General features: G+C 37.6%; 1 protein-coding gene across 3 annotated transcripts in view; it reads left to right on the top strand.

Annotated features, from left to right (window-relative positions):
• Positions 1 to 26,497, top strand: part of MDN1 (midasin AAA ATPase 1) — a 97,293-nt gene that overhangs the window by 24,155 nt on the left and 46,641 nt on the right. For 2 of the 3 annotated variants that reach the window (XM_017825703.1, XM_017825719.1), the window contains exons 17-48: positions 1,497 to 1,600; positions 2,603 to 2,747; positions 3,281 to 3,377; positions 4,634 to 4,747; positions 5,368 to 5,515; positions 5,680 to 5,790; positions 6,478 to 6,629; positions 7,089 to 7,267; positions 7,622 to 7,830; positions 9,082 to 9,228; positions 9,934 to 10,075; positions 10,202 to 10,336; positions 10,413 to 10,551; positions 11,361 to 11,499; positions 11,594 to 11,724; positions 12,734 to 12,878; positions 13,795 to 13,924; positions 15,231 to 15,455; positions 15,874 to 16,071; positions 17,527 to 17,735; positions 18,266 to 18,388; positions 19,389 to 19,586; positions 19,678 to 19,785; positions 20,368 to 20,556; positions 21,337 to 21,426; positions 21,539 to 21,799; positions 21,932 to 22,202; positions 22,712 to 22,871; positions 23,183 to 23,299; positions 24,463 to 24,671; positions 24,771 to 24,916; positions 25,780 to 25,982. In XM_017825703.1, coding sequence (XP_017681192.1) covers positions 1,497 to 1,600; positions 2,603 to 2,747; positions 3,281 to 3,377; positions 4,634 to 4,747; positions 5,368 to 5,515; positions 5,680 to 5,790; positions 6,478 to 6,629; positions 7,089 to 7,267; positions 7,622 to 7,830; positions 9,082 to 9,228; positions 9,934 to 10,075; positions 10,202 to 10,336; positions 10,413 to 10,551; positions 11,361 to 11,499; positions 11,594 to 11,724; positions 12,734 to 12,878; positions 13,795 to 13,924; positions 15,231 to 15,455; positions 15,874 to 16,071; positions 17,527 to 17,735; positions 18,266 to 18,388; positions 19,389 to 19,586; positions 19,678 to 19,785; positions 20,368 to 20,556; positions 21,337 to 21,426; positions 21,539 to 21,799; positions 21,932 to 22,202; positions 22,712 to 22,871; positions 23,183 to 23,299; positions 24,463 to 24,671; positions 24,771 to 24,916; positions 25,780 to 25,982 — 5,074 coding nt within the window. Of the gene's footprint in view, positions 1 to 1,496; positions 1,601 to 2,602; positions 2,748 to 3,280; positions 3,378 to 4,633; positions 4,748 to 5,367; positions 5,516 to 5,679; positions 5,791 to 6,477; positions 6,630 to 7,088; positions 7,268 to 7,621; positions 7,831 to 9,081; positions 9,229 to 9,933; positions 10,076 to 10,201; positions 10,337 to 10,412; positions 10,552 to 11,360; positions 11,501 to 11,593; positions 11,725 to 12,733; positions 12,879 to 13,794; positions 13,925 to 15,230; positions 15,456 to 15,873; positions 16,072 to 17,526; positions 17,736 to 18,265; positions 18,389 to 19,388; positions 19,587 to 19,677; positions 19,786 to 20,367; positions 20,557 to 21,336; positions 21,427 to 21,538; positions 21,800 to 21,931; positions 22,203 to 22,711; positions 22,872 to 23,182; positions 23,300 to 24,462; positions 24,672 to 24,770; positions 24,917 to 25,779; positions 25,983 to 26,497 lie in introns of all 3 variants that reach the window. The other variant, XM_017825712.1, reaches the window with a different exon arrangement.

Genomic DNA, 26,497 nt, shown 5'->3' with positions numbered 1-26,497 from the left:
GTTGGTTTGGGGTTTAGTTTTTTGTTGTCCCCCTTTATTACATTCTTCTGGTTTTGAAAAATGCAATGTCTGTCTACAGCAAGACATTCAACATGCTGTTAGAATAGTTATTGGGTTTGTATTTTGTTTAATTTTTTCCTTTTTCTAACTCATTACTGCTGTCAGCTCTGTCTGACAGTGTGAAGGTTGATTTTTCTGATCTATGATGCCCTTGACATGTGGTCTTCACTCAGCAGTTACTTATTTGCTGTTCTGATGAGCAGTCCTAGTCATTTGTGTGTTAGTCCTGCATGTGAATGCATTCACTTTCAGTCATGGAACCTCCTTGAATCTCACAAATATATTCTATTTAAAAACAAAGAAAACAACAACATAAAAAACCCAAACCCAAAGTAATAGCTCTTTTAGGGTAGTAATGATATTAAGAGTTTGCTTTTCAATTGGTATCACTTGGTCAGTAACTTGCCTAGTGCTTTAATTTGTTTTGATGTGGTTTTGTCTCCAAATAAGTTTGTTTTGTTTTGTTTTATACTTCACAACCCATTTTGAGGCAGAGGCAGTGTTGATAATTTGTCTTGCACGGAGTTGTTTCTGGTTCTAGACCAGCCGAACAAGTGAAGTTGTAGCTTTCATTCAGTATAGGCCAAGTAAAATTAATCATGAACTTTATCTCCACTCTTAACTGGTTCTTCTGAATATGCAGATACTAAAATAAATGCCCACAAATGTAAAAAAAAATAAATTTAAAAATGAGTGTTTAAAGACCACTTATTGCAAGTATTTACAATCCTAAAATACAGACAAGCTGAAATTTGTAATTTGCAAAGTTACTTAAGTAATTTTGATGCTGTATGTAGCTCAGGGAGTGATTTGAAACAAATAACTGAAATCAGTGCAATATTAAATAATGTCATAACTGATACACAGCAGTGTTTTTAATTGAAACTGAAGTGTTCATTGTTAATCTGTTCTGTCATAGGGTTTATAAATTTGGATTTATTTTTTTGATATGTCATTTTGTCTCTGGAAATTAGAGGGTGGTAACAGTCATTCTGGAACAAAGTGCAGGATAAGTATTTGTTCTTAAGCTAAGAATGAATGGCAAATTATCTGTACCCATATGTCAATAGTGTTCAGTTAAATTTAAAACACAACCCTCCTCTTCCCAAAATGAAAACAATAAAATTTAAATTTTTTGTATTCATGAGATGTTATCTGTTGAACTTGAATGTTTTCGCTGCTCAGCCAAGCTTACTTTTGTATCTCTGTGCTTAAAACACCCTGATTAAAGTACTGTTTTAATATACTTATAAATATATCATATAAATATAAAATATATAAAAACATATGTTTATATATAAAATATAAATATATTTTATAAATATATTAAATATATTTAATATATTTTATAAATATATTAAATATATTTAATATATTTTAATATATTTTTATTATATTGTTCTGATGGTACACACTTGAATTTGTTTTGCTTACAGGCTCACCACTGAAGGAAAAGTGGGAGGCATTTGGTCTTAAACTGAATCATGCTCATCAACAGATGAAAATGACAGAAAATGCTCTGCTCTTTGCATTTGTTGAGGTATTTAGAGTTGCATTTTGATACTAGGAGGAATAAGGAGAAGTATTTAAAAGACTTTGCAATCAGTATTATATAAATAACTTCTTGGCAAGAACCTTGCTATGAAGTAAAACATATTCCATGATAGCTCTGTGAAACAAAGTGTGCTGCTTAAAGGGGGCAGTGGTTAGATGGGTGGTGGGAGAATGTTTTGTGGTAGCCCATTAATTCAATGCTGTATAATAGGAATTAGGACTTGTGTGATGAAAGAATACCAGCAGTATGTCAGATCATCATTTCAACGGAATGAGATTAGAAAAAAACTTCCCGATCAGTCTCCCATAGGACATGCTTCTATCTAGGGATTCTTGTGGAGGATTTAATAATAAGAATATGTGCTGTTTATCTAGAAGTAGTTTTTTTAAATGTTTCAAACCCATGATATGTTCTAATGACATTAGGTGTGATTAGGAGAAACTGTGAGGTTTATGCATGTTTGTTCCTTGTCACCCTGTTAGTCTGAGTATATTCTCTCAAATTTCATGTGAAGTGTGTAAAATGTTGACCAGTCCTCTATAAAAAGTGTGTGTATGAATAGTTGGAGAACCTTTGACTGACGTATAGTTTTAATTAATAAGATGTCATTTCCTTAGGAACATAATATTGTTTGTGTCTTTGGATTTCTTTGGATTAACTGTCTTTATTCTTGGGTGGTGTCAGTGAAGTGTATGCACTACAATGTTGAATATTACTGATAGGCAGCATTGCACAAATAAGAGAACCTAATTCTTTTATATTTGAGCCAGTCTAAGTGGTAACTGATGTAGTGGTGATAACCATCTGACTTCTGTGGCTTGCAAAATAATTGCTGTTACTGAGAGAGAGCAGTAAAATTGCTATTGCTGTTAAAGGTCTGGAGTTGCCATTTGTCTAATCAAGCCATAGATTGCACACCAAGTATTTCCAGCATATGACTGCTTCAGTTGGTGGTGACGTGATTTAACAAATTAATCTTATTTTTAGGGTACTCTGGCACAAGCAGTAAAAAAAGGAGAGTGGATTTTATTGGATGAGATTAACTTGGCTGCAACAGAGACTTTGGAGTGCCTGAGTGGTTTATTGGAAGGATCATCTGGGTCACTGGTGTTACTAGACAGAGGAGACACAGGTACTATTTCTGTGCTTGGTTATGCTATATCTTGCTATTTAGTTGATTTCCCTATCCTATATGGCTCAAAATAAGTCAAGAACATTTACCATTCAAATGAAAGTGTGCAAAAGAGAGCAATGTGCTCTTGGTAGACTTCAAACTTTTATGCAAAAAGTGAGAGTTTTAATTCACTGTTGACTCAGGAGATTTCCACGTGCAGAAATTGTAGCTTTTGCCTTTTGAACTCAACAAGAGCAGATCTCTCCAGTGCTCCCAGTAAGCATGGATGTCTCTACAGACTATTGAAGGACTGAAATTTTTTTTCTTTATAAAGCTGAGATAGCTTGATGGATGCTTGTGCAGATGCAGATACTTCTGATGAAATTACATAGGGTTATTCTCTGAAAATTTTTTACAGTGGCATTTTTTAAAAAAAATTAGTAGTGCAGCAAGTAGTAGTAGCTGGCCTAGATAAAGTATACCTTATTTAACATAATAAATATCCTGTGGTTATCATTAACCATATGTCTCTTTTTTCTGTTTTACTTTAGAACCTCTTGTCCGTCACCCTGATTTTCGCTTGTTTGCGTGCATGAATCCAGCTACAGATGTTGGAAAGAGAAATCTTCCTCTAGGAATAAGAAACAGGTAGGAATAATGATTCTGTGACAAAATACTTAGTCACTGTCTTTTTCAGAGTTTGATTAGCTTCACGAGTTGACCCAGTGAGGAATGCCTTGTCTGAAGCCTAAGGATATAAGTTTGAACTCAAATTTACTGCCTGAGAGATGCTTTCCACATTATGGTGAAGGTTTTTCATGAAATAGCATCAGGAAAATACTCTGTGAAGTTGCTGAGCCATGAGCAGATGGTCTAGCAGTAGTATAGACTGTTGTCACTGGGGGCAGGGGAATGATTATTCTTTACAATTAAGCTGTCAGTGCCTAGCAATGCTACTGCAGCATCCTGATGGGGATAATAAAGACAAGTGCTTTGTGTCTGCTTAGCAGCCTTTCTCTTGGTAACTCAAAAGCGTTGATGATCCTTGCAAAAAGCTGCATATCCAGCCCTGGAAGGTGGTTTGCATGGTGAAGCAGATGTGTGATATTCAAAATATTTGCTGTGTGGCCTTAAAACATCTAAACTGTGTCCAGGAAATTGGAGTTGTGGTAAATTCATTCTTTGGTACTACCTACCTATTCCTGAATGCAAAGATCTTCTGCTTGTATTATTTGATGCTGTTTCCCTCCTGAGTGCCAAAAGTTGTATGTGTGATGGTTAGAAAATACGTTGATTGGCTAGAGCTGCCCCTGCAGTGTACTAAATGGGAAACACTGGCATATTTAAAGGTAGTCAGAGCTTCTCTGTGTATGTGTTTACTGCTAATTTTCCTTTCCCTATTATCAAGTTTTATTATTTTATTGTTCCTGAGCTGGATATTTGTAAAAGGAGAAAACAACCTGAATATGCCAGTCATATCAAAAGTAGAACGGGTGGTAACTCTGAAGTGTCCACTCTTTAAATAGAGATATCATTAGAGAGTCCACTTTGAAAAGTGCTCCAGCTGTGTCACTGCTTCAGTGTTCAGGCTGTAACATTTGGATATCCATTGCAGATTGTTTAGAATTTTAATATAAGAAAACAGTCCCATAGTTCATTTTCAGTCTTTCATTTCAGTTAAAATAATTCAGATAAATTACTTGAAATCAATAGAAGTAACTTATTTTCTTATGTACTCTGATTCTTGAGTCTGTTTGTAGGTCATTTGACAATCAGTATTCTGCTACTTAAAAAAATGTAAATGATATATGCCATGAGATTAATATATAATGTGGTTTTTAAAATTTGGTCAGATGTCTAAGCATTATGGATTGATTTTTATTTTGATGGGTTGATTCTTATAGGTTTACTGAACTGTATGTAGAAGAATTGAGAAATGAAGGAGACTTGCAAGTTCTTATCATGGATTATCTGAGAGGCCTGAATGTGAACAAAAATACAGTACAAGGAATTGTGAAGTAAGTTGATCATAATATCTTAAAATTCTTGATGAAATAAGTCACAAAAAGAAAGTATGTAACAGTAGTCTGTGGTTAGATTGTTTTGGGAAACACTGTAATGCTCCCTACCCAGCAATTTGCATAGCCTTAGGAAAAGGAAGAGAGTAGACATCCATCTTCTTAATTCTGAAGGTTTCTGTATTTGTGGGGAGGAGATTTATGGGTTTTTTTATTCAGAATTCTTTTCTTGGTGGCACCAGTTAAAGAGCACTTGTTGCAGTACTCTGAGAGACTAAAATATTTTGTTTCTGTGGATGATACCAATGGAAGTCATATGTGTTTATCTAGAGTTGCCTTTCTTTCCCCTAGTATGAGGTGAACTACCTCATGTTTAGAATACTTGGAATTTATAGGCACTCTCTGCATATCAAGCTCTCTCAAAAATAATGGTTCTAAAAATACTCTGTTGCTTCTCTTCACTGGCTATACAGATGGCAGAGCTTGGCATGGCTTTCCTAACCTGGGGCTTTTAAGAAAAGTAACAGTTGGAGATAAGCTGAAGTGTTCATACTTGGGTTTAATTCCTTAGTGCAATGGTCTGATTAGTAACAGCTCTTTGTAACTCTTTACTTTTGCAGCTTTTACTTGTCTGTCAGAAAGGAAGCAGAAACAAAGTTGGTGGATGGAACAGGCCACAGACCTCACTACAGTCTCCGGACACTTTGCAGGGCGTTGAGATTTGCAGCATCTAATCCATGTGGCAGCATACCACGCTCACTGTATGAGGTGATTACTTATGTTGGTGTTTGTTTCAGTGTGTGTTCACAACAAAGGTTGTTTGAGTAAAGGATAATCCTCTCTAAGTGCAGTGTTGAACAGAAATGGTTCTTTAATCTGTATATTTTTTCCTTATTTTTCATTTTATCACTGAAAATAGTTCTTCTTCTTAGGGCTTCTGTTTGAGTTTCCTGACACAGCTTGACAGAGGTTCTCACCCAGTAGTTCAAAAGCTAATTTGTCAGCATATAGTCTCTGGCAACATCAAAAACCTTCTCAAGCAGGTGGGTAATTAAACTTCTAAAGACCTGTTTTTTACTTTGCTTGAAATGTCGATGTGTTAGCTAGTTTATTTGTTAATTTGAAAAAATATGGAAGTCTGAATAATTAAAGCATTGTGGAATGTGGGCAGCTTAATGCAATGACTGCAACTGTAAAGCTATCACAGACTTTTGAGGAGCTTTCACAGGCTTTATATTTTTAGACTCTGAATGGAGAACATATGGATATGATGCAAACATTTGTGCTTTGTCTCTAATGGGAAAGAAAGAATCTCACTAGTGCTGGGAGCCCAGCATGGATTTACGTGGAGGACTGGGCAGTGGGATGGGGAAGCCAGTTTAAGAGATAGGTATTTGTTTCAGAATAAACCCCTTCCTATGGGAAAATATGTATGAATATAAAAAGATGAAAGCAAATATCCTGTTTGGAAATTCCCTTCAAAATTCAGTGCTAGAACTCCTGAACCATTTTTATCTTCATGGCACTGGCTTCATGACCCTGAAGTAATCTGGTCAGGTTTTTCCTGTGATTTGCATTCTGTGGCAAGGGGTCAGTTCTTACTGCAGGAGTGCTCAGGGATTAATTTAAAATTACTTTTTACAGAATATGTTGCGGTGGTGTAACAGTAGTTTTCATTAGCAAATTGAAACTCATTTGTACAATCTGTTGTTTCTGTCATGTTTTCTTAGCAAATACCAAAACCCCAAGGTGGCAGTTTTATACTTATAGAAGGATACTGGATTTCAGCTGGGGACAAAGAACCTACTGTAGATGAGAGTTACGTGCTAACTCCTTCAGTTAAACTTAATCTGAAAGACATGGTCAGAGTTGTGTCTGCAGGGTAAGCGTTTCAACTTTTTAATTAAAAAAATAAGTTGAATATGTTTATTTAGGCCTTGAGTTTTGGTGCTTCTCTAGCCTTTATTGTTTGTATGAGTAATGTCTATTTTCATTCTACTTTACAGTTAACTTTTCATTATAGAGGGACTTGAGTTTATACATGTACTTTTTGCTTTATTAAACCATCTTACTGCCATACCTTGTTTTATCTAAATTATAATCTAAAAATTTGCAGTTAGAATAACCTGCTTATTTCACAATGCCGTGAAAAAGCTTCATGGGTAGCTGTTGGCACTTGGGAGTAAAGTTACTTATGTTACCCTGTTAGTCTCTGATCTTGGATACCCTAAGTGAGTTAAGTGATGATGTTTTTGTAGTGTGGTTTGATAATGTTGACATCTTGTATATGAGAAAGATAAGGCTCATGCTTCAAACTCACTATTTTGGTTATGGCTCTTAGGACTCATCCAGTACTGATTCAAGGAGAGACCTCTGTTGGTAAAACCAGTTTAATTCGCTGGTTGGCTGCTGCTACTGGGAATCACTGTGTAAGGATTAACAATCATGAGCATACGGACATCCAAGAATATATTGGCTGTTATACATCGGACGCCTGTGGGAAGTTGGTATTTAAGGAAGGTGAGTGGGCGTGTTATATATACTCCAAAGTCCTGTCTCACTTCACTGTTGATTTTTGTTTTTTTCTTCTTTCCTGCTTGTCTGTTCTATTACAATGGGGAGATGACCTGTCATGAAGTTAGTAGCTGCACATTAATGATAATCAGTTATGTGAATTTCAACAAATTCTGGAGTTCATGTCTGTCTCATCATGCTTGTCCTGTTGAACATAAAGAAGATAATTCAACAACTTCAATAAACTGGATTAGCATTTATACTGAGTGAAAATGGGTTGCTAAAAGTATCTGCAGTGCCTGCTTCTGTTAGATTTGCTTTGTTAGATTTTCAACTAGGACTTTTTCTGTTCTCTCCAAGGCATTCTCATAGATGCAATGAGAAAGGGTTACTGGATTGTTCTAGATGAATTGAATTTGGCTCCCACTGATGTTCTGGAGGCTCTCAACCGTCTGCTGGATGATAACAGAGAGCTGTTCATTACTGAGACCCAGGAAGTTGTCAGAGCTCATCCTCGCTTCATGTTGTTTGCGACACAGAATCCTCCAGGTCTCTATGGTGGCAGAAAGGTCTGTATAATACATTCCTTTGAGTAGATAAGACTTTAGGGAATTAAACTCTCTCAGACATGTAAGCGTGATGTGAAAACATTTTGATGCGTAGCACAGAATTAACATGAGTCTCTCCAGAGGGAGAGTGCTGAAGTGGCTGTGGACTAACTTTCAGTACAGCTGGGTTCTGTTTAGGGGAGTTGCTTGTTTTGCAGATACTAAATTTCTGATAATTTAGAGTAGTTGAGATTTAAGTGCTTTACTGAACTGGAGCTCATTTATATTGTGGGAGTAGCCAAGCTCAGTTGGTAAGAGTGTGGTGCTAATAACACCAAGGTTATGGGTTCAATCCCCATATGGGCCTTTCGCTTAAGAATTGGACTCAATGATCCTTGTGGGTCCCTTCCAACTGAGAATATTTTGTGATTCTGTAAGTATTATACTTGACTCAGCATTTCTTGTTCAAGAGCACTTGAAAAGAGATTCTGCTTAGGCTGTTAATGTCCATTTTTTACTGGTTTTGGCTGGAATAGCCAGTTTTCTTCGAGGTGACTGGTATGGTGCTGTATTTCCGATTTGTGATCAAAACAGTGTTGATAGCACAGGGATGTCTTAGTTGTTGCTAAGCAGTGCATGCACATAGTCAAGTCCTTTTCTGCTGCTCACACTGCCCCACCAGTGGAGTAGGCAGGGTGTGCACGAGAAGCTGGGAGGAGACAGTGCCAGGACAGTCAACCCTAATTCACCACATTGATGTTCCATACCATATCAAGTTGTGCTCAGCAATCAAAAGTGGAGGGAGAAGGAGGAAGCAGAGTATGTTTGGTATCTGTTTCCACAAATAACATTTCTGCCTGATGAAGCCCTTATTTCCTGGATGTAGCTGAACACCTGCCTACTGATGTGAAATGATGAATGAATTCCTAATTTTACTTTTCTTGCACGTGCACCTTTTGCTTTACTTATGAAAACTGTCTTTATCTCAGCCTACAAGTTTTCTCACTTTTACCCTTCCAGTTCTTTCCCTCATCCCATTGTAGGCAGAATGAGCCTATGGCTTTGTGGTGCTACTGTGGTTAAAACACAACACATTTTAAAGTTTTTGTCTTCATCCAGACTATATCTTATGATTTCTTTCAATATTTATGTGTGTGTGCTAATCTGTATGCTGTGACACCATCCGTGTTTCCTTTGGATGTGTAGGAGAAGATATAACATGAGGAATATCAAAGGAAAAAGTTCAAGCAATAGTATGGTCTCCTATTTCAGGTTTTGTCCAGAGCCTTCAGAAATCGTTTTGTGGAACTGCATTTTGATGAATTGCCAAGTGCTGAACTGGAAACTATCCTGCACAGGAGATGCAGTTTGCCACCTTCTTATTGCAGCAAGCTTGTCAAAGTCATGTTAGACCTGCAAGTATGAGAGTCTTTCTTCTTTTAGTATAAGAAATGCAAACATATTTCAAAGTAATACGCACAAAGTAATAGAAATTCCTGGGGGGGTGAGGGGAGAGGTATTGTTATCTGAAAGATATTTAAAATCCTAAACCATAACTGATGGAAGAGAACTCACTAAGGTACTAATTCCAGTGGTTAAAATAGAGAATAGGGAAGGTGATGCTGGATTTGAGAGAAAGCTAGCAACAAAAAAATGACCAGAGACCTTGGGATTTGATACATTATCACTTGCTCTGGATCTAAAGTACAGTATTGGATTTGCAGCTCTCTTTGGTTCATGGGAAATTTGCTTTTATTTTTAAGCAATAATTTGGGATGCGTTCAGACACTCCTGTGTTCAACAGATATTTGACATTTAGTGTGTAGCTAAAACTGCCCTGTATTTAAAATCAATTACAGCAGCACAAACTAGATTTCCTTTTATTCCAGGTACCTATTTTATTCTTAGTATTTTTTTATTGCTATCTATATTATTTTGTTCCTGGTACCTGTCAGATACATGCCTAAAGGGGGGCTGTGTTTGGGAGTTGCGACTGTACTAGACTTCTTTTTTTTTCATAGAATTTACTTGTAGAAGTGTCACAACAAAGACTTCTGCTTAGCTTTGCTTAAAGCATTTGAACAGGTTCATAAAAAAGTGGCTCACGTTTTGTTCTTGTGACAGTCTTATCGCAGAGGTTCGACGGTGTTTGCTGGGAAGCATGGGTTCATTACCCTGAGGGATCTGTTTCGTTGGGCTGAAAGGTACAGATTGGCAGAACAGCTGGAGAAGGACTATGACTGGCTTCAGCACTTAGCAAATGATGGTGAGCTCTGCTGTGTCAACTCTTTAAGTATCTGTAGAATTGCGTTCCAACCCTCGTTCTTAAGTGTAAATTTTTGTCTCTGATTAACCAGATAGTAATTGCTTTCTCTCTTCCTCTGTTTTATAGGTTTTATGCTTCTGGCAGGCAGAGTCAGGAAACAGGAGGAGGTGGATGTTATTCAGAGTGTCCTTGAAAAACACTTCAAGAAAAAAATATATCCTGAATCTCTCTTCTCAGGGGAAAGTGTCAAAAAGCTACTGGGTGAGTTTCCTAGAAGGACCCCACTGGTAGTTCTCTAGGTATGACTGAAACTGATGGATTGCTTTGTGTTGTGCAGCTAATTCTTCCACGCGGATGTCAGTGATGGATAGAGATTTTAACCATATTGTCTGGACTCAGGGGATGAGGAGACTTGCCATTTTGGTGGGACGAGCCCTGGAGTTTGGTGAACCAGTACTGCTGGTGGGAGACACTGGGTAATCTTGCTTTTTATGATGTAGTTCTTTGTAATGCTGCACCAACCACTGAGTCAGACACAAAATGATTGTGTGGGCTTCAGTGCTGCTTTGATCTGGGACATTTGAGCCTCTCTCATGGCAGACTTGCAGCTCTTGTTTTTCAGTTTCTTTTTGAGGGGCAGCAATTGCGTCCCTTTCAACACAAGTCTTTAATGGAATTATTTGCACTAAGTATAACTTCACAGAAGTTATACAGAAAGTAGTAAAATGGAAGTGAGCTGACTTCTGTCCCCACCTTTTACAAAGTGTCCTGTAGAATCTCTCTGTGCCTCACTGGAAGGGCTGCTTCTGGGGAATTGTAACGTCTTTCTATTTGAGTACATTCACTTTACATATTTTAAGAGCTTAAATATAGCCTGCTACCACTTCTCTGCTTCATATGCTGCAAAGAAGGTTGTGGAAGTAGATGCAGTCCCTTGGACTTGAGCTTGATCTGGGCATGTATCGTTTCCAATTAAGTGAAATGTTAAGCTGGTTGAGTATCTGTAAGGGCACACTGAAATAAATTTGAACCTGCAAAAATCCATCAATACAGATATTGATTTAAATTTAATTAAATGCATCTTGTGCAAGTCAGCAACAGTTGTTGTGCCAAAAATGGCTTCACGTTGCATAAACTTCTTTCAAGGAAAGGAGCGGGAAGAAATTTGCTTGCTGGGCCTTTACCTCATAGGTCTTCAATGAAAGTATGAATCCTGTCCAAAGTGAGTTGATTGAGTTTTGGGTTTTTTTAATTCATCCCTTTCAATTAAATTATTTTGTTGCAGGTGTGGTAAAACTACCATTTGTCAGATCTTTGCAGCATTAACAGATCAGAAACTATACTCAGTGAATTGCCACTTGCATATGGAGACGTCAGACTTCCTGGGAGGACTGCGCCCAGTCAGGCAGAGGTCAAAAGAACAGGTTTGTCCTGCATCAGTAATAGCTTGGGTAGTGTGACCACAGAAGCAAAAAGTAGCAATTATTATGACTTCTCATTTCCTTTTCTGTTTCTTAGGAAGAATCTGATGGTTCTAGACTTTTTGAGTGGTGTGATGGACCTCTTGTTTTAGCAATGAAAGAAGAGGGTTTTTTCCTCCTTGACGAGATTTCTTTAGCTGATGATTCCGTACTGGAGCGACTTAACAGGTATGTCTTAAATATGTTAGTATTAAGCATCCTCAGTGTGTTCATTACATAAAACTGAACGAGGTAAGTCTAGCACATTTGTTTCCTGGCCTAGGTGAGCTGCTCTCTTAGTTTTATAGTTCTTACTGAAAGGGACAGTGGCACAAATAACTGACCTTTTTCATATTTCAGCTTCTGTGCCAGTTGGCTTTTTTTTTCTAATTGTCATCCATCTGTCAGTGGTGGTAGTTTTAATCACAGTAATACTTAGACCATTTTCGCTCTTTGAAATTTTGATTACAGCTAGGGTAGAGGATAGTAGGTTAAGACGACAATATGCTGTGTCTTGCCGAAGTCTTAATGTCTTAACTTATATGGAAAAATAAAAGGTATTTCTGTTGGAAAGCAGATATGTTTATATCCACTTGACATATGTTGCTACACTGATTGTATTGATTTCAAATGCGTTGGTTGGTGCCATTACTTTATATTTGGTTTTATAGTGCCATTACAGGCTAATCTGCATTTAAATAGCTGTTTTTGTTTCTGTTTCATGGGCAAAAATACAAAGATGAAAGGATTTGCTTTATTCAAGATCCTATGTCCCTGGATAAAGAAATAAACAACGTAAACCTTAGTTCAGTTAAACAGTTTAAACAGCATCTGAAGACACTTCAAACCATGAGTCAACTTAGAAAATAAAACTAAAATTAAAATTCCCAGTTTAGCATCTGCAATATTAATATTTTCAACCTATCAGTGAGCTCTTGAAAACTATACACCCTGTCAAATCCCAGGAACAAAATCTAGTTATTTTCCTCCTTACTATGTGTAAAAAAAATATTAAAATATAAATTTAATTTCATTATCTGCTTGCAGCAGTATCCCTCATTTTAGTCTTTTCTGTTACCCATTATATTGGGCAAATGAAAGTTTAACCAGGCCAATTAATTTGATTTTCATTTTTAAGTGACCTTTTGAAGTGTGAAACAAAATTTAAAATTAACAATTTTTTTAACCTTCTGTCTAGTGTTCTTGAAGCTGAAAAGACATTGGTACTTGCTGAAAAAGGAGGTCAAGACGATGAGGAGAACGAGGTAGAACTATTAGTTGCAGGAAAGAAATTTCGTATCCTTGCGACCATGAATCCAGGAGGTGACTTTGGGAAAAAAGAGGTAAATGTTAAAACATCTGGAAGTACAGCATGCATTTTCAGGTCATATTTACCATTAAGTGATTGGAGCTATAAGGTGCATTGTGCCAATTTTGGCATCCAGTGCTTTCTAGTAGGCATCTGCTTCATCGCTCTAAAAGAGGATTAGGTTGTATCCGTTTTCCATCACTTTTGTGTGGTATCATTTTGACATTGTAAGTCAATACTCAGCAAAATGTCAAAGAAAGCTTCAGACCTCTCAATACCCTAGGTAGGCTTTATATATAGGATATTTCGAGTACAGGAACTGTGACTTGTGAAGCAGCTCTAATATGATTCTGGAGTAGTACAAAGTTACATAGTAGATTATTTTCCCTAATGCTATTCAGAAAGTGACAGAAGTCATCTTGTCTGTCTCAGTAAATATGAACATCACATCCCAAAAGGTCTTTCTTATTAAATGGAAAAAATCTGTTTCTAAACTTCAGGTTTAAGTAACAAAAACAGGTCAAAGAAAACCCCAAAGACAACAAACTCCCCCCAAGCCCCCACAACTTTTAAACAGTGTTGGAAGCTAGGTCTAGAACTCTAGTTTGTGTCTGTAAGCAAAGGGAGATTCCAAAGCCATTGTTTGATACATGGTGTCCTAGAATGAAACGGAACTTTGGTGCTTGCAAACCAGGTTCGTTTCTTCCCATATTGTTTTGAACTTTCTTTTCCAGCCATTTCCTATGTTGATGCTACTACTAGAAATCTTAAAATATGCATTCTCTCAAAGATTTTGTTACATCCTTTTCAAAATTAGAAGGAAAGGTCTAGCTTGTTCACTTTATTAATGGTTTACAAGTAGAGCGGCTACAAGGCTATCAGTTAACTGTGACATTAAGGAATATGATGTAATGTAATTTGAATTGCTGTATCATTCTGCTTGTTTGCAGCTTTCTCCTGCATTGCGCAATAGATTTACTGAAATATGGTGTCCACAAAGCAATGGCCGTGATGATTTGATACAGATTGTAAAACACAATCTTTATCCAGGATTGTCTCTGGGTGCAGTAAACCATGAAGGTGGGTGTTCTTGTGTGTTCGTATTCAAACATTGCTAAGAAAATAAAAAGTTTGAAGGTTGCCAACCCTTTCTCAGAATTTACACCACTGTGACCCTTTTTCTTCTAATTACATCTCTTTCTGAGGACAGTTATGATATATTTTAGATTTTGTTCTTCCTTTAGTATGTATGTTATATGGCTAGTCAAATTAAGTTCAAGGCTGTATTTACTTCACCATCCAGGTAGTTGAACTATCCCCAGCTCTTCAGTGTCCCAACTTGGTTTCTATGTAGAGTGTTAAAAGAACTGTCGCTTTACTTTCTGCCAACAGCTTCACTGTTAATATTAGTCACTTGATTCTGTCTTGTTACTTGAATTTAAAAGGATCTGTAATGACAGCATAGACATAAACTTACTGTACCAGGGTGAATTTATGCTGATACTTTTGGTCTGTGTTTGGCCCTGCCACCTGTGAAAGCTTTGCTCTTTCCCTGCCAAGTTATGGGAAAACAAGCACTGATAAACGGGAAAGTTGTCCTTGAAGAGAGCTTCTTGTAGAAACTGTTTTAATTGGTATTCCATGATTGGCTAGTTATCCTCCAAGGTTGCTTGAAGGAGAGATTGAGGAGGAGGATGAGGAAGGCTCGGCCCCAGACTCAATTAAGAAAGACCCCCAAAACGTACTGTGTGTGCGTGAGGGGATTTCCGAAGTTCTCGCGCGTACGCAGAAGAGATGCACTTACATAACCGGGAGGTGGGACTGAAGGCCTCGGGCTGGGCGGTGCTGGCCACACCTGGGGGGGTTGTGGTCAGTTAATTAATTGTTTAAAAGTCGGTTGTTGTTTTTTTGGGGGGGGTTACTTTCCCCCCAGGGCCACGTTTGCTTTTGGCGGGGATGCCTGCCAGTTTGTGAACTTACTGACTCTCCAAGGATGCAGCTTCTGCCATGGGTAATTATAGGCATGCTAGGTCGGTAAGATAACTTTATGGGCAACAGCTGGGTAACTGGGGGCTTATTTCTCTCTTCCTTCCTCCCTTTTGACTTTGTTCGTTTTGTTGGCCACCTTTTGGTAATAAATATTGGTTTTTGTTGAGCTCGCAACGGTGTCTGTTTTTCACGTTCTAGTATATCTCGGACCTTCCCTAATACACTTACTCTTCAGTTTTTCTGCCTGTTAGGATATAGAGTACCCACCCACGTTGCTCTGCATTACAGCTGTACCTACTTTAGAGATGTTTTTTACAACAGTGTGGTAGATGTGACCAATAAAATTATTTTCTAACTCAAATTTATTTGATTTTTATTTATTTTACTCTCTTTGTAGGGGCAGACATAGCAGAACTCATGATGGACTTTGTTGAATGGCTGACTAATCAAGAGTTTGGTCGCCAGTGTATTCTCAGTGTGAGAGATGTCTTGTCCTGGGTTAATTTTATGAATGTCATGGTAGACAATGAGTCGAATTCTGCCAAGGGATATAATCACATTTCTCCAATGATGTCTTTTATCCATGCTGCATGTTTGGTATATATTGATGGAATAGGATCAGGTAAATCTTCAGTGCTCATTAGTAGCAAAACATACGAAACTGTATATTTGTATTAATATTTTTTAGTTAAATGCAAACAAAATGCTTTGGGCCAGCATGGAACACTTCTGGGAGAAGTTTTCACTGCCATTTAACAATATCATGTATGTCATATGCCTTCCTGTGTTTCGGTAGCAAGAGTTTGAATAATACAGAAAGCTTTAAGAGAAGAACGGGCTTTGGAAATAAGGTGTCCTTAATTCTGTTGCTCACAGAACAATTTATCCATGGTAAATAGTACTGGAAGCATTCGCAAGCAAAAGCACTAAAATAAAATATAAACTTATGTGCACAGAAGGAATTGAGTTTCTTAGTTATAAAATTAATGTACCTAGTTATGTTTGTAAAGCACACACTTACTTAACTTTTCTAACTACAGGTACAACATCCTACTCAGCTGATACAGCTTTATTAGCTCGTGAAAAATGCCTGACATTTTTATGTGAGAAAATGAGTCAGTTCTTTGAGCTGACTGATTATCAGAAGAATGAACTAAAGATTTATGACAGAACAAAGGAGAAAGAGTTTGTATGGATGGACAGCTTCATGGGAATTCGCCCCTTTTTTATTCCAAGAGGCAAGAGACTTTATGGGAGTGGGTAGTTATTTATTCTGTGGTTTGTATTTTCAGTAGCTTTGTTATTCGCTAAATCTAAGTAGGATACCTGAACCATCACAGAACAATTTATTTGTTCTCAAGCCTTAAAAAAATGCCTTTTCTGCCTCCACAAGTGTGTGGATTGCAAATCAATCACATTTATTAAGAAGACATATCTGTTCATCCCTTTCTTTGATGACTTCTTAATGGTTAATGGCCTAATTTTCGCAGACTTTTTTGGTTTAACAAAGCTTTTTTAATTTTGAGTTGTAATTTTCTGTCACTTTTGCACAGTCAGAATGCCTGTTAAGTTCCAGTAACTAAAGCTGCAGCTCCTCCTGGCCCTTGTGTAAAGCATGGGAAGCAGGGGTCCTGAGTACAAAGCTAAACAGAATGGAGACTAATGTCCTGCCTTGCTGTAGGCTCTCAAAAATTTGCTGCAATCTTTGCAAAAATTATTTAGTCCCTGCATTTCAGTTCTTCATGGGACAGATTAATGCAGATGGGACTAGCAAAAAAGTACTTTTTACCCTTAAAATACAGTGACAGGACTAAAAAAGTGATGACTGTGAGCTTTCTAATTCAGCTGGTTAGTTTTTACTACACAGAACTGTGTGTTCCTAATGTTGTATTGATCATTCATATTTGAACATTTTGGCATTCATGGATTGTGTTAGTCGTGCATAAAAGTGGACAAGGTAATGCTTTTTTGTAAATTGCTGAGTTCCTCTCTGCTGATCACAAAAGGATTCTCTTTGGATCCTTTTCATACTAAACAGGTATCAAGATGTGTAAGATAAATTGGTGATTAGTGTCTTGTATACCTGAGTAACGCTGTATTACATATTTGGGGGAGTGATGTCCCAGTGAGCTGTACTGGCCGGAATTTGGCAGACGAACTCTGTACTCTCTCCCCACTGTATGCCATAATAACAGTAAAGAGAAAGCACATTTTAATTAAAGCAGTCTTCCTTCACAGAAATAGCAGTGTATGGAAAAGATTAATACATTATTCTGTAGCATGACCGAATTGGATCCTTCAGTGTCAGTTTTTCAGGAGCTGTGTTTGAGTTTTAAATCCTCATGTCTGAAGCACAAGGACAGATTTATGTTTTTTTCAGCGATAGCTCTCTAGTTTAATTCATGAACCAGAAGGTGTTGAAGTTTCCTGACAAAATCAATGATATATTCATATGCTTTTTGCAAAATCCAACATAAATATGCGGAGATGGGTTGAGTCACAGCTGTGGGTCAAACAGAAAGTGTTATGTGCCTGATCTCTGAGAATGGCATACAAGCTTGATCTCCACTGCTTGCTGTACTGAGATCAGCAATTTACAGACATAACGATCTCATTCAGAGACACACTGTCAGCAGCTCCAGCATAAACATTCTGATTTAATTGTTTTCTGGTTTACTTTTCCTTTGTTTTAGGCCCTGTTCTCCAGAGGAACAACATGACAGATTATGCTTTAAATGCTGGGACTACAGCAGTGAATGCACAAAGACTGTTAAGAGCCCTACAGCTTAACAAACCTATTTTGTTGGAGGGGTCACCTGGAGTGGGCAAGACCAGTCTAGTTGCTGCCCTGGCAAAAGCCTCAGGAAACTGTCTTGTTAGAATCAACCTGTCCGAACAAACGGTAGAATAAAGTACCATCTTTGTAACTTGGTGTTATGGCAGGGTAGAAGTTTTGTTTAACTTCAAAAATGCAGTTCTTTTTAACTTTGGCACTGAGTCTGAGATGTCAATTTTTCCTTCTTGGTCTAAAGATAAAACTGAATGGGTGGGGGAACCAGAAAGAGCAGTAAGCTTCTCTGAGTGAATGCCAATTCCCAGACATTTCTATTCTTTTCAAGTGAAGTCATGCGTATCTTTGTGCACTATGTTTTTCTTGGCTTCTGCAATGTTACTTGAAAACAGTTTTAAGGCTTCTTAGCTTTTCTGTTCCAACTTAAATTTTTGTTTTTAAAAATAGTAGCTGGTCACTGGAGTACTGCAATGGAAAACCTTTTAGCATTTTGCAGTTACTGAAATTTTTTAAATAAACCTAAATGTAGGTATTAAAAAGGAAGGGAGAAAATGCTAAGTAAAGTCAACAAAGGCTGTTTATGCACTTTTGTGAAGTCTTGTAGTTCCCCAACTCCCCCGTCTTGTTCTCTACTCCCAAAGGATGTGACAGACTTATTTGGAACAGACTTGCCTGTTGAAGGTGGGAAGGGAGGAGAATTTGCCTGGCGTGATGGACCGCTGCTGGCAGCACTGAAGGCTGGACACTGGATTGTATTAGATGAGGTAAATTCAGGTTTGGGGGACAAATAAAATGGAATATTCTAGAAGAACAAACTTGATGTTTTGGCATGTGGGAGAAATAGCTTCAAGGGTTGATGACAGAAATAAATTTTGCTTACTTTTAGTTATGTGCGTGTAGTGCCACATTGAAAGTGATCATTACATGTATGAGAAAATTAATCTCCCTCTACTAAGTCCCTTTGCCCATTCAGTCTCCATAGAGAGAGGCAAGGACTAGACTTCTTTGATATGATAAAACAAGGGTTGAATCCCAGCCTAAATTACTGCAGAAAACCAAGGATATATTTGAATTACATTTGAAAGTTTTTAGGGAAGAGTGTCACTAGAAGCTTTGGTATATGTGGTCTTACATGAATATAATTTCACTGAAATAGAAGATGTTTTGCTGGGACAAATATATTGTGTTGGGTACTGATTTAATTGATATGGAGAAGAGTTCCATCATGTGAATATAAGCTATCCTGTCACCACAGGTTTATTCGTGTACCATGTAGCAAATGCTTTCAAGCATACATGTGCACAGATCTACCTTCTTGGCAATGTGCATCCTAATTACTACACAGTGCAAATTCCTGCATTTTTTAGCCTCTTGTATACCTCTTTTCCCCCCCCATAAAGTAGAATACAACTTTAAACAACCATTATATTTAAATAGCCTAGACTGCTGCCTTTAAAAAACAAGCCAGCAAAACACTGAATGTCATGGAAGTTCAGAAGAAACATCTTGAACATGCGGTTTTACAATGGACAATTGTTTTGATATCCAAATGAAAAAAACACAGTACAAATAACAAGTGCCCGTAAGGAAAAGTGCTAGTTGCCCCAGTGTAATAGCAGTCTAGCTGGAGGTAGTAACATGTCATAGTTCTAGAACAGCAAAGAAATTGAATTTTACCTTCTATGTATTCCAGACTGTTAAACTAGAGACTATGCAAAAATGTTTTGTGGAGCATTAATATTATATCCTTATTTCTTTCCTCAGTTGAATCTGGCTTCTCAGTCTGTATTAGAGGGGCTAAATGCATGCTTTGACCACAGAGCTGAGATTTATGTTCCAGAATTGGGAATGAATTTTCACGTACAGCACAAGACGACTAAGATTTTTGGATGCCAGAATCCATACAGGCAAGGAGGTGGAAGGAAGGGTCTGCCCAAGTCCTTTCTTAATAGATTTACACAGGTAAGCTTATTTGTTTGGTTTAAACTATGTCATGATCCTGTCTTGTAGTTTTCTGATTGTGTCAACACTCTGAATCCTCTTGATTTTACAGGTGTATGTTGATCCACTGTCAGCAGAAGATATGAAGTTTATTGCGAATACATTGTTTCCTGCTATTGATAAAACTGTTATTGCTAAAATGGTTGCTTTCAATAACAAGGTAAGTATATTTTAATTTCTTTTGTGTAGAAGTAGGCAAAATGCAACAAAATTGGAAAAAAATTAAGTCTTATGTTATGCATTTTTATAGAGAGCTGCATGGGTAAAACGAGAGAGATGGAAGTATATGCAGAAGAAAGTAAAGAACACCACTAAACCCAGTACCTGAATTCTTGTACCACAACAAACAGGTTCTTGGTTGATAATTGATGAGGCATTGTTTTTCATAGAAGACAAAACATGGATACACAGTAGTAGTAATCTTAAGAGAAAGTAGTATTCTGTGACCTTATGTAAAGTCTCCTGTGGCAGCATCTTACTGAATGTTAATTTATAAGAGTGCAAGAGTGAACAGCTGAGTGCAACAGCTGAGTGTTGGAGAAATAGTAGAGGACAGACAAACTAAATCAAGCTTTAGTTCTGATATTTTCAGCAAAGTGAATGTAACTTGCTCTTTGGTTGTCATCTGTCTTACAAGCAGTGCCAAAGGCAGAAGTTCAGTTGAGTTTTTTGAAAAAATACTTGAAACCACCTCGTGAGTAGAATAAAAGATTATATTTTTAATTACTGCCTTTTTTTTCAGATTGACAAAGAAGTCATGGCTGAAAGAAAATGGGGACAGAAAGGAGGACCCTGGGAGTTCAACTTACGTGATCTTTTCCGCTGGTGCCAGCTAATGCTTGTTGATCAGTCACCAGGATGTTATGATCCAGGCCAGCATATGTTTTTGGTATATGGAGAAAGAATGAGAACTAAGGAAGACAAAGAAAAGGTGAGCTGTGTGTTCTCCTTCCTTGCTCTTCAGATGGTCAGGAAATATTTACAGAAATCCAAGTGTAAATTTGAAGATTCTTTGCAATTCATTCATAGACATTATCTCTTACAAAAGAAAATAGGTTTGTTTGGGATTTTGAGGTTTGACATACATACCTGCTCCCCTTACTGTTTGAAATATCAATTTAATTAGAATAAAAGCAGAAAGCTGGTGTAAGTGAAGGCAAGTAGAATAACAAAGGACTTAAACAGAGCAAAACAGAACATATTCTTGTGTGATTCTGTTTTAAATAATGTTTGCCACCTACTTTTCCCTCTCTTGCCTGGAAGTCTTTTGCTTTTGTTTAGTTTCACAGCATTTAAAAGGTATTAAACTAGAAGTCAAAGACTGAAGTTACTGACTGTATGACTGCATATTTTTCTCATGGGTTTACTTTCCCCTCCCTGTAACGTTGTTATATTTTTTTGTGTTGTCAAAGAGCTTATTAAGTGAATTCTATCCTAGTACTTTGTTAAAGAGAAGCATTGCTTACAGTATTTCAAGTCACAGGAAACCATGATTAATGAAGGGGTTGCTGCATGCAGTTCACACTCGTGTTAGTGGCTGGCTGTACTTTGAGTTAAATGACATTTGTGATTTAACTGTGTTAGTTACTATCACACGGCTGTGGAGCTGAGAGGAAAGACTACTTTAGAAGTAAATTTTTAGAAGTAAATCTTTGGAACAATGGATACCTTGAACTGATTAGTCTCTTTTTTGCTCTTTCGATTGTTCTAGGTTATTTCCATATTTAGAGACATTTTTGGCCAGGAGGCCCATGTCTATACAGGAACCAGGGCGTTTCACATCAGTCCATATAATGTTCAGGTAAACTGTTGACAAGAGATTTTGTGAGGGGAGAGAGAAGTAAGCAACTTGCACAGCTAAACTCCCGTTTGCCTCTTGGAGTATTCATCCATGTGTCTCTCATCCCTTTCAGATTGGTTATTCAGTTCTTTCTCGTGGCAACTATATTCCTCATCCTGGCAGAAATCTCTCATTTCTGCATCATTCACTGCAGTCCCTCGAGTCCATAATGAAATGTGTGCACATGAGCTGGATGGTAATCCTGGTGGGCCCAGCAACTGTCGGCAAAACCAGTCTTGTTGAGCTGTTGGCCCATCTCACTGGCCATCGACTAAAAATCATGGCAATGAACAGTGCAATGGATACAACTGAACTCCTGGGCGGATTTGAACAGGTAAATGCTGGTTTGGTTATATTTCTCCTTCCTACCTAATGGTGGCCAGTCACTGTGAGCTTAGTGTTTACAAATGGAGCCTACGTCACCACACTCTTCTGCATGAGCTAACTCTGTATGGCCTGTTTGCAGGTTGATATCAATAGGCCATGGCAGCGCCTCTTGGAAAAAGTGGAGAATGCTGTGAGCACACTTGTAAGGGACAGTCTTCTCCTGACAGAAATTTGTGCAGATGACGCTGAACTTGTGCTGCGTGCTTGGAGCAATTTCATCCTGAATTACAAACCCAAATCTCTGGGTGAAGGAGGTAGAAGTGTTACAGCTGAGTTAGTGAGCAAACTGGAGGGAATACTTGTGCTTACCCAGCGACTGAATAACAAAATAAATTCTTACTCAAAGGCAGGTATGTATGGTGGGCAATTTAAAGTACCAAAATTCTCCTGTATTGAGCTACTCAACATATGATGCGATACAAGCTCTTATCTTGTATTCCTAAGAAAGGGAACTCGGATATGCTATTCTTGCATTTTTACTCTGAAGCACTTATCAGCTGATCGTTATGAATGTCAGCATAGTAACATATGGGTTGTTTTTCCTTTTTTTATTTTTTTAATCATTGTTTAACATAAGGCATTAATATCCATCAAATTTCATCTGATGGGATGAAGGGATGGAGAAAAGTATCTGTTTAGGGAGGAAAGTGTCAATCTGGGTTATATGTCTCTGCTTGCAAACCCCTTCTGTTCACATGGATTTGGCTCATGGGAGGCTACTTGAAGAGTTGGAGCTGTTATGTGCCCCTAGAAAGGAGGAAGCATATACGTTTATGAACAAATAACGACTATTTTTCTTGAATGGAACAGGAAGCTTCCTCAGCAGTGTAAGTCTCAATGTAAGATATACCTCTTTCAGAGTTTGCTCACCTGGTAGAAGAGTTCCGGCACTTCAAGCTGCAACAAGCCCAGGCTGCTGACTGTAACAACCATGGCACTTTTGAGTGGGTGGATGGAATGTTGGTTCAGGCCCTGCAATCTGGAGATTGGCTCTTAATGGACAACGTTAATTTCTGCAAGTAAGAGATTTTAGTGACCTTGTTTCAGTGAGTGAATCCTTTGACCTACCCATTGACTTTGCCTCTTACTGTATGGTTCACAGCTGAACATTTTGCATTAGATAATACACAGGAGTAGTAACTTAGGTTTTTTGGAAGAGTGTCTTCCTTCTTAGCTTCCTTCCAGCTTACCAGTTGATGGTTTTCCTGTTACTTTATAAAGTAATTAAGTGTTTTGCTTTTTGTTTAAGACTGGTACCATTTTGATTTCAGATCAGAAAGGGGTCAAATTGTTACCTTTGCGTAACCATATGAATTTCTTTTGAATACAGCCCTTCTGTGCTGGACCGCTTGAATGCTTTACTTGAACCAGGAGGTGTTCTTACCATGAGTGAGAGAGGTGTGATAGATGGCACAATTCCTACAATAGCTCCTCATCCAAACTTCAGGTGCATTGCATTTCTGTTTGGTGTTGTTTTGGGGTTTTTTTGCCTTTTATGTTCCCACCTTACCAAATACCAGGTTTAGAATAAAAATGTCATCAGTGAGACAGTCTTTTCATATTTGGAATGCTGTTCAGTTTGCCATGTACTGTAGTAACACTGTCTGGCAAGGAAGAAAATTGCACTGTGATAAGCATATGAGAGAGAGCTTAAGAGGCTTTGCTTTATATCCCTGTTGTAGCACAGACTATATTCCGAAAAATTCATAGCAGTGTACCACTGCCTTGATTTTCCATTTCTAAATTAGGATTTCAGCACTTCCCTGTCTCACTGTAGTTGAAGTTGAGGGAACATGTGTTGAAGATGGTGAAGTATTTAGATATGCTGGTAATGAAAGCTGGTATATGGACATAATAATTTTCTTCCCAGCTTTTTCCATCTCATCTATAAATTTGAGTTTCCTGCAATGATAGAACTTTTAACCCCAACAAACCACCCAAACCCAAACAGGCAATCTGTTGTCTCAGATCTGAATGAGTCTGTGGGGAAGATGGGAGGAGAGCATATAGAGTATTCTGTATAATTCCTACCTCTTATAAATTCATGAAAAGAATATTGGGACTGATATGCTCCGGTTCCTCTGAATTGGAAACAACATTTTGACTTCTCAGAAACCTGTTTTCACTGCATTGTATCTCAGAAGTAGATTTTCCTCCTTGCTTTTAACAGATGTCTGCTGATAGTATTAATTACTTGAGTAATTAATATTTTAGTTTTTAAACAGCACAGATTTACCTGAAGCTGTTGCTAAGACTTTTAAAAGCCTTTATAGCTCAGAGGCATAGCTTAATTTTTCTTTGGAAGTGAGCAAATGATAAAACAGACATAACTCAGATATGAGTTTAAAGTCATGCAGAATATCTGTGTCTAATTTCAAAGTATAACTATTAATACAGATTTCTTATTTAAATTCAGTAGCTGTCTCTGGCTTTCTAGATATTAGTGTCTGCATTTTTATGAAGATGAATTTACTTTATGGAAGAGCAGATTTGGTGGTTCTGGAGTGATAGTTTAAGGACCTCAGTTACATCTTAAGAATGTAAGGCAGTGGAACTAGATGATGTTGTAGATCCCTTCCAACTTGACTATTCTATTCTAATATCCAACAGGCTTTTCCTTTCTATGGATCCAGTTCATGGGGAAATATCCAGAGCCATGCGGAATCGTGGGATTGAAATTTACATTCCTGGGGAGAATGATGGAAATGTATTGGACAGTCTGGATTTGAAGTTACTCCTGCATGGCTTGGGTTTAGTTGGAGATAGTGTCTGTGACGCACTTATGGCTGTGCATTCAGAAACCAAGGCGGCAATAGCAGGTAAGAAAAGTCAGTTTGGTGTTTGTTAACAGCTTGGGCTTATTACATACGTATGGATGAGCTCTTCAGTATTAAAGCTAAATGCTGTGTATCTTTCAGGTTCTGTGTCATCTTTGTCACCTTTGCTTCAGGCTGCTGTATTGATTGTGCAGCAAATACAGAGAGGCTTTGGATTAGCAAAGTCTTTTTACAGAGCCTGTTGGGAAGTTTATGGCCACTCACAACAACTGCAGATTAACCAAAAGGTAAAAGTCCTGTATTTGAAAGCTTCTCTTGTATCATCTAGATAAGTGAAAAATGTAATTTCCTGAGGCTATGTCCTGTTTCCTGAGTGCCTAAGAGTGAGGGATTGATGAAGATGGTGCTCTTGAAGAGATAAATCAAACAATTCTAAACATCTTCTCAATTATTTGTCAAGTGATGAAGAAAAGGGGTTAAGTGGCATTGGAACATTTTTTGTATCTTTTAGATACTGAGCCTTTTTTGACTCCGGTATAAGCAGTACAGTTCTCCATGTAACTTAACAGATTGGTTGAAGCTCCAGAAGTTGGAGCTTTTTAGTATTGAATGGTGAAGTACAGTGAATTTCATCTGTCACCTGCCCTTTCATGACATATTTCCTCAGCCTTGTGGCATGCTACTGGAGACAGAGGTCAGATGAGTGAGAGTTGCATAAAGACTCTGAATTTGTGATATGCTTTTTGATATAATCCCCAGGGGATAAACATGATTTGTCCTATGTTTTGTAGACAGTGGCTCACTCATTTGCAGCATAAGGGAGCTGGAGAATATGCAGTTTGGACTCTGAGGCTGGTTTTTAACAGCTTCAGCTGAGACTTTAGGATATTAATACTGATGAGTCTGTAGCCTGTAACACTGTGGATGTTATCATCTGCAGACGTATTCACTTCCTGTTTTAAACTGTACAATATGTTATTCCACTTCTGGTAGGAATTTTGTGGTACTTTTATTGTGTTTCTAGAACATTTGGTTTATAGTGATTTCATAATAAATACATGTAATTAAAGAGTTTCCTGAGCTATTGCACTTGAATATGTGTAACATGTTTAAATATGATTCTAAAGTGCTTTTTGGTTGTTTGTTGTAGCTTGTGTTAGAATTGGTTACAAAGCATGCTTCCTCTCTGGCTTCCCATGAAACTTGGGGTGAGTCTTTGCTAGCAATGGGACTGTGGCCAGACTCCCTACCTACAAGTCTGTTTGCAGCTGAAGACTCAATTCTTTCGACAGTCAGGAGTGATGCACAGGTCCTAATGTATTGTCTGCATAGACTTAACCTTAGAAACTGCAGGTAGGCTGGAAACATTATTTTTGTCTAATAAATAAGAAGTGATATATGTCAACTACTCATGGCATGTCATTGCTCCTTGCAAAAATTCTTCATCAAACTGAACAGGCAGAAACTGTGATCTTCATGCTCTGTAACTGTGTTCCTGTTACCTTTCCATGCAACCACTACAAATAAAAGTTTAATTATTTATGGTTTTATGCTTCAGTCTTCAAAATACTAAAAATATATATAAAATACTTAGTTCTTTAATCTTCATTAAGTATACATTTGACCCATTTTGAGAGTTGCTAGGAGTATGCATTTAGCAGAAAATGTGAATGCAAACACTGGATTTAATAGGTAATAAGAGCTACAAAATTTCTTCCTTCAGTTTCCTTCTGAGCTTTAAAAAACCCAAGTATTTAACTAATTCAAAATATACTAATGATCCTTGGTATTTCATGTTTTCGTGTAATCGATTATTCATCAGTTATTTTAAGTCCTGTAGCTTCAGGTGAAAAAACACATTTTCTTCT

Source organism: Lepidothrix coronata, unplaced genomic scaffold (genome assembly GCF_001604755.1).
Source record: "Lepidothrix coronata isolate B3197 unplaced genomic scaffold, Lepidothrix_coronata-1.0 Scaffold4, whole genome shotgun sequence".
In the NCBI taxonomy this organism is placed as follows: domain Eukaryota; kingdom Metazoa; phylum Chordata; class Aves; order Passeriformes; family Pipridae; genus Lepidothrix; species Lepidothrix coronata.
This window is presented reverse-complemented; position numbering and strand designations above follow the sequence as displayed.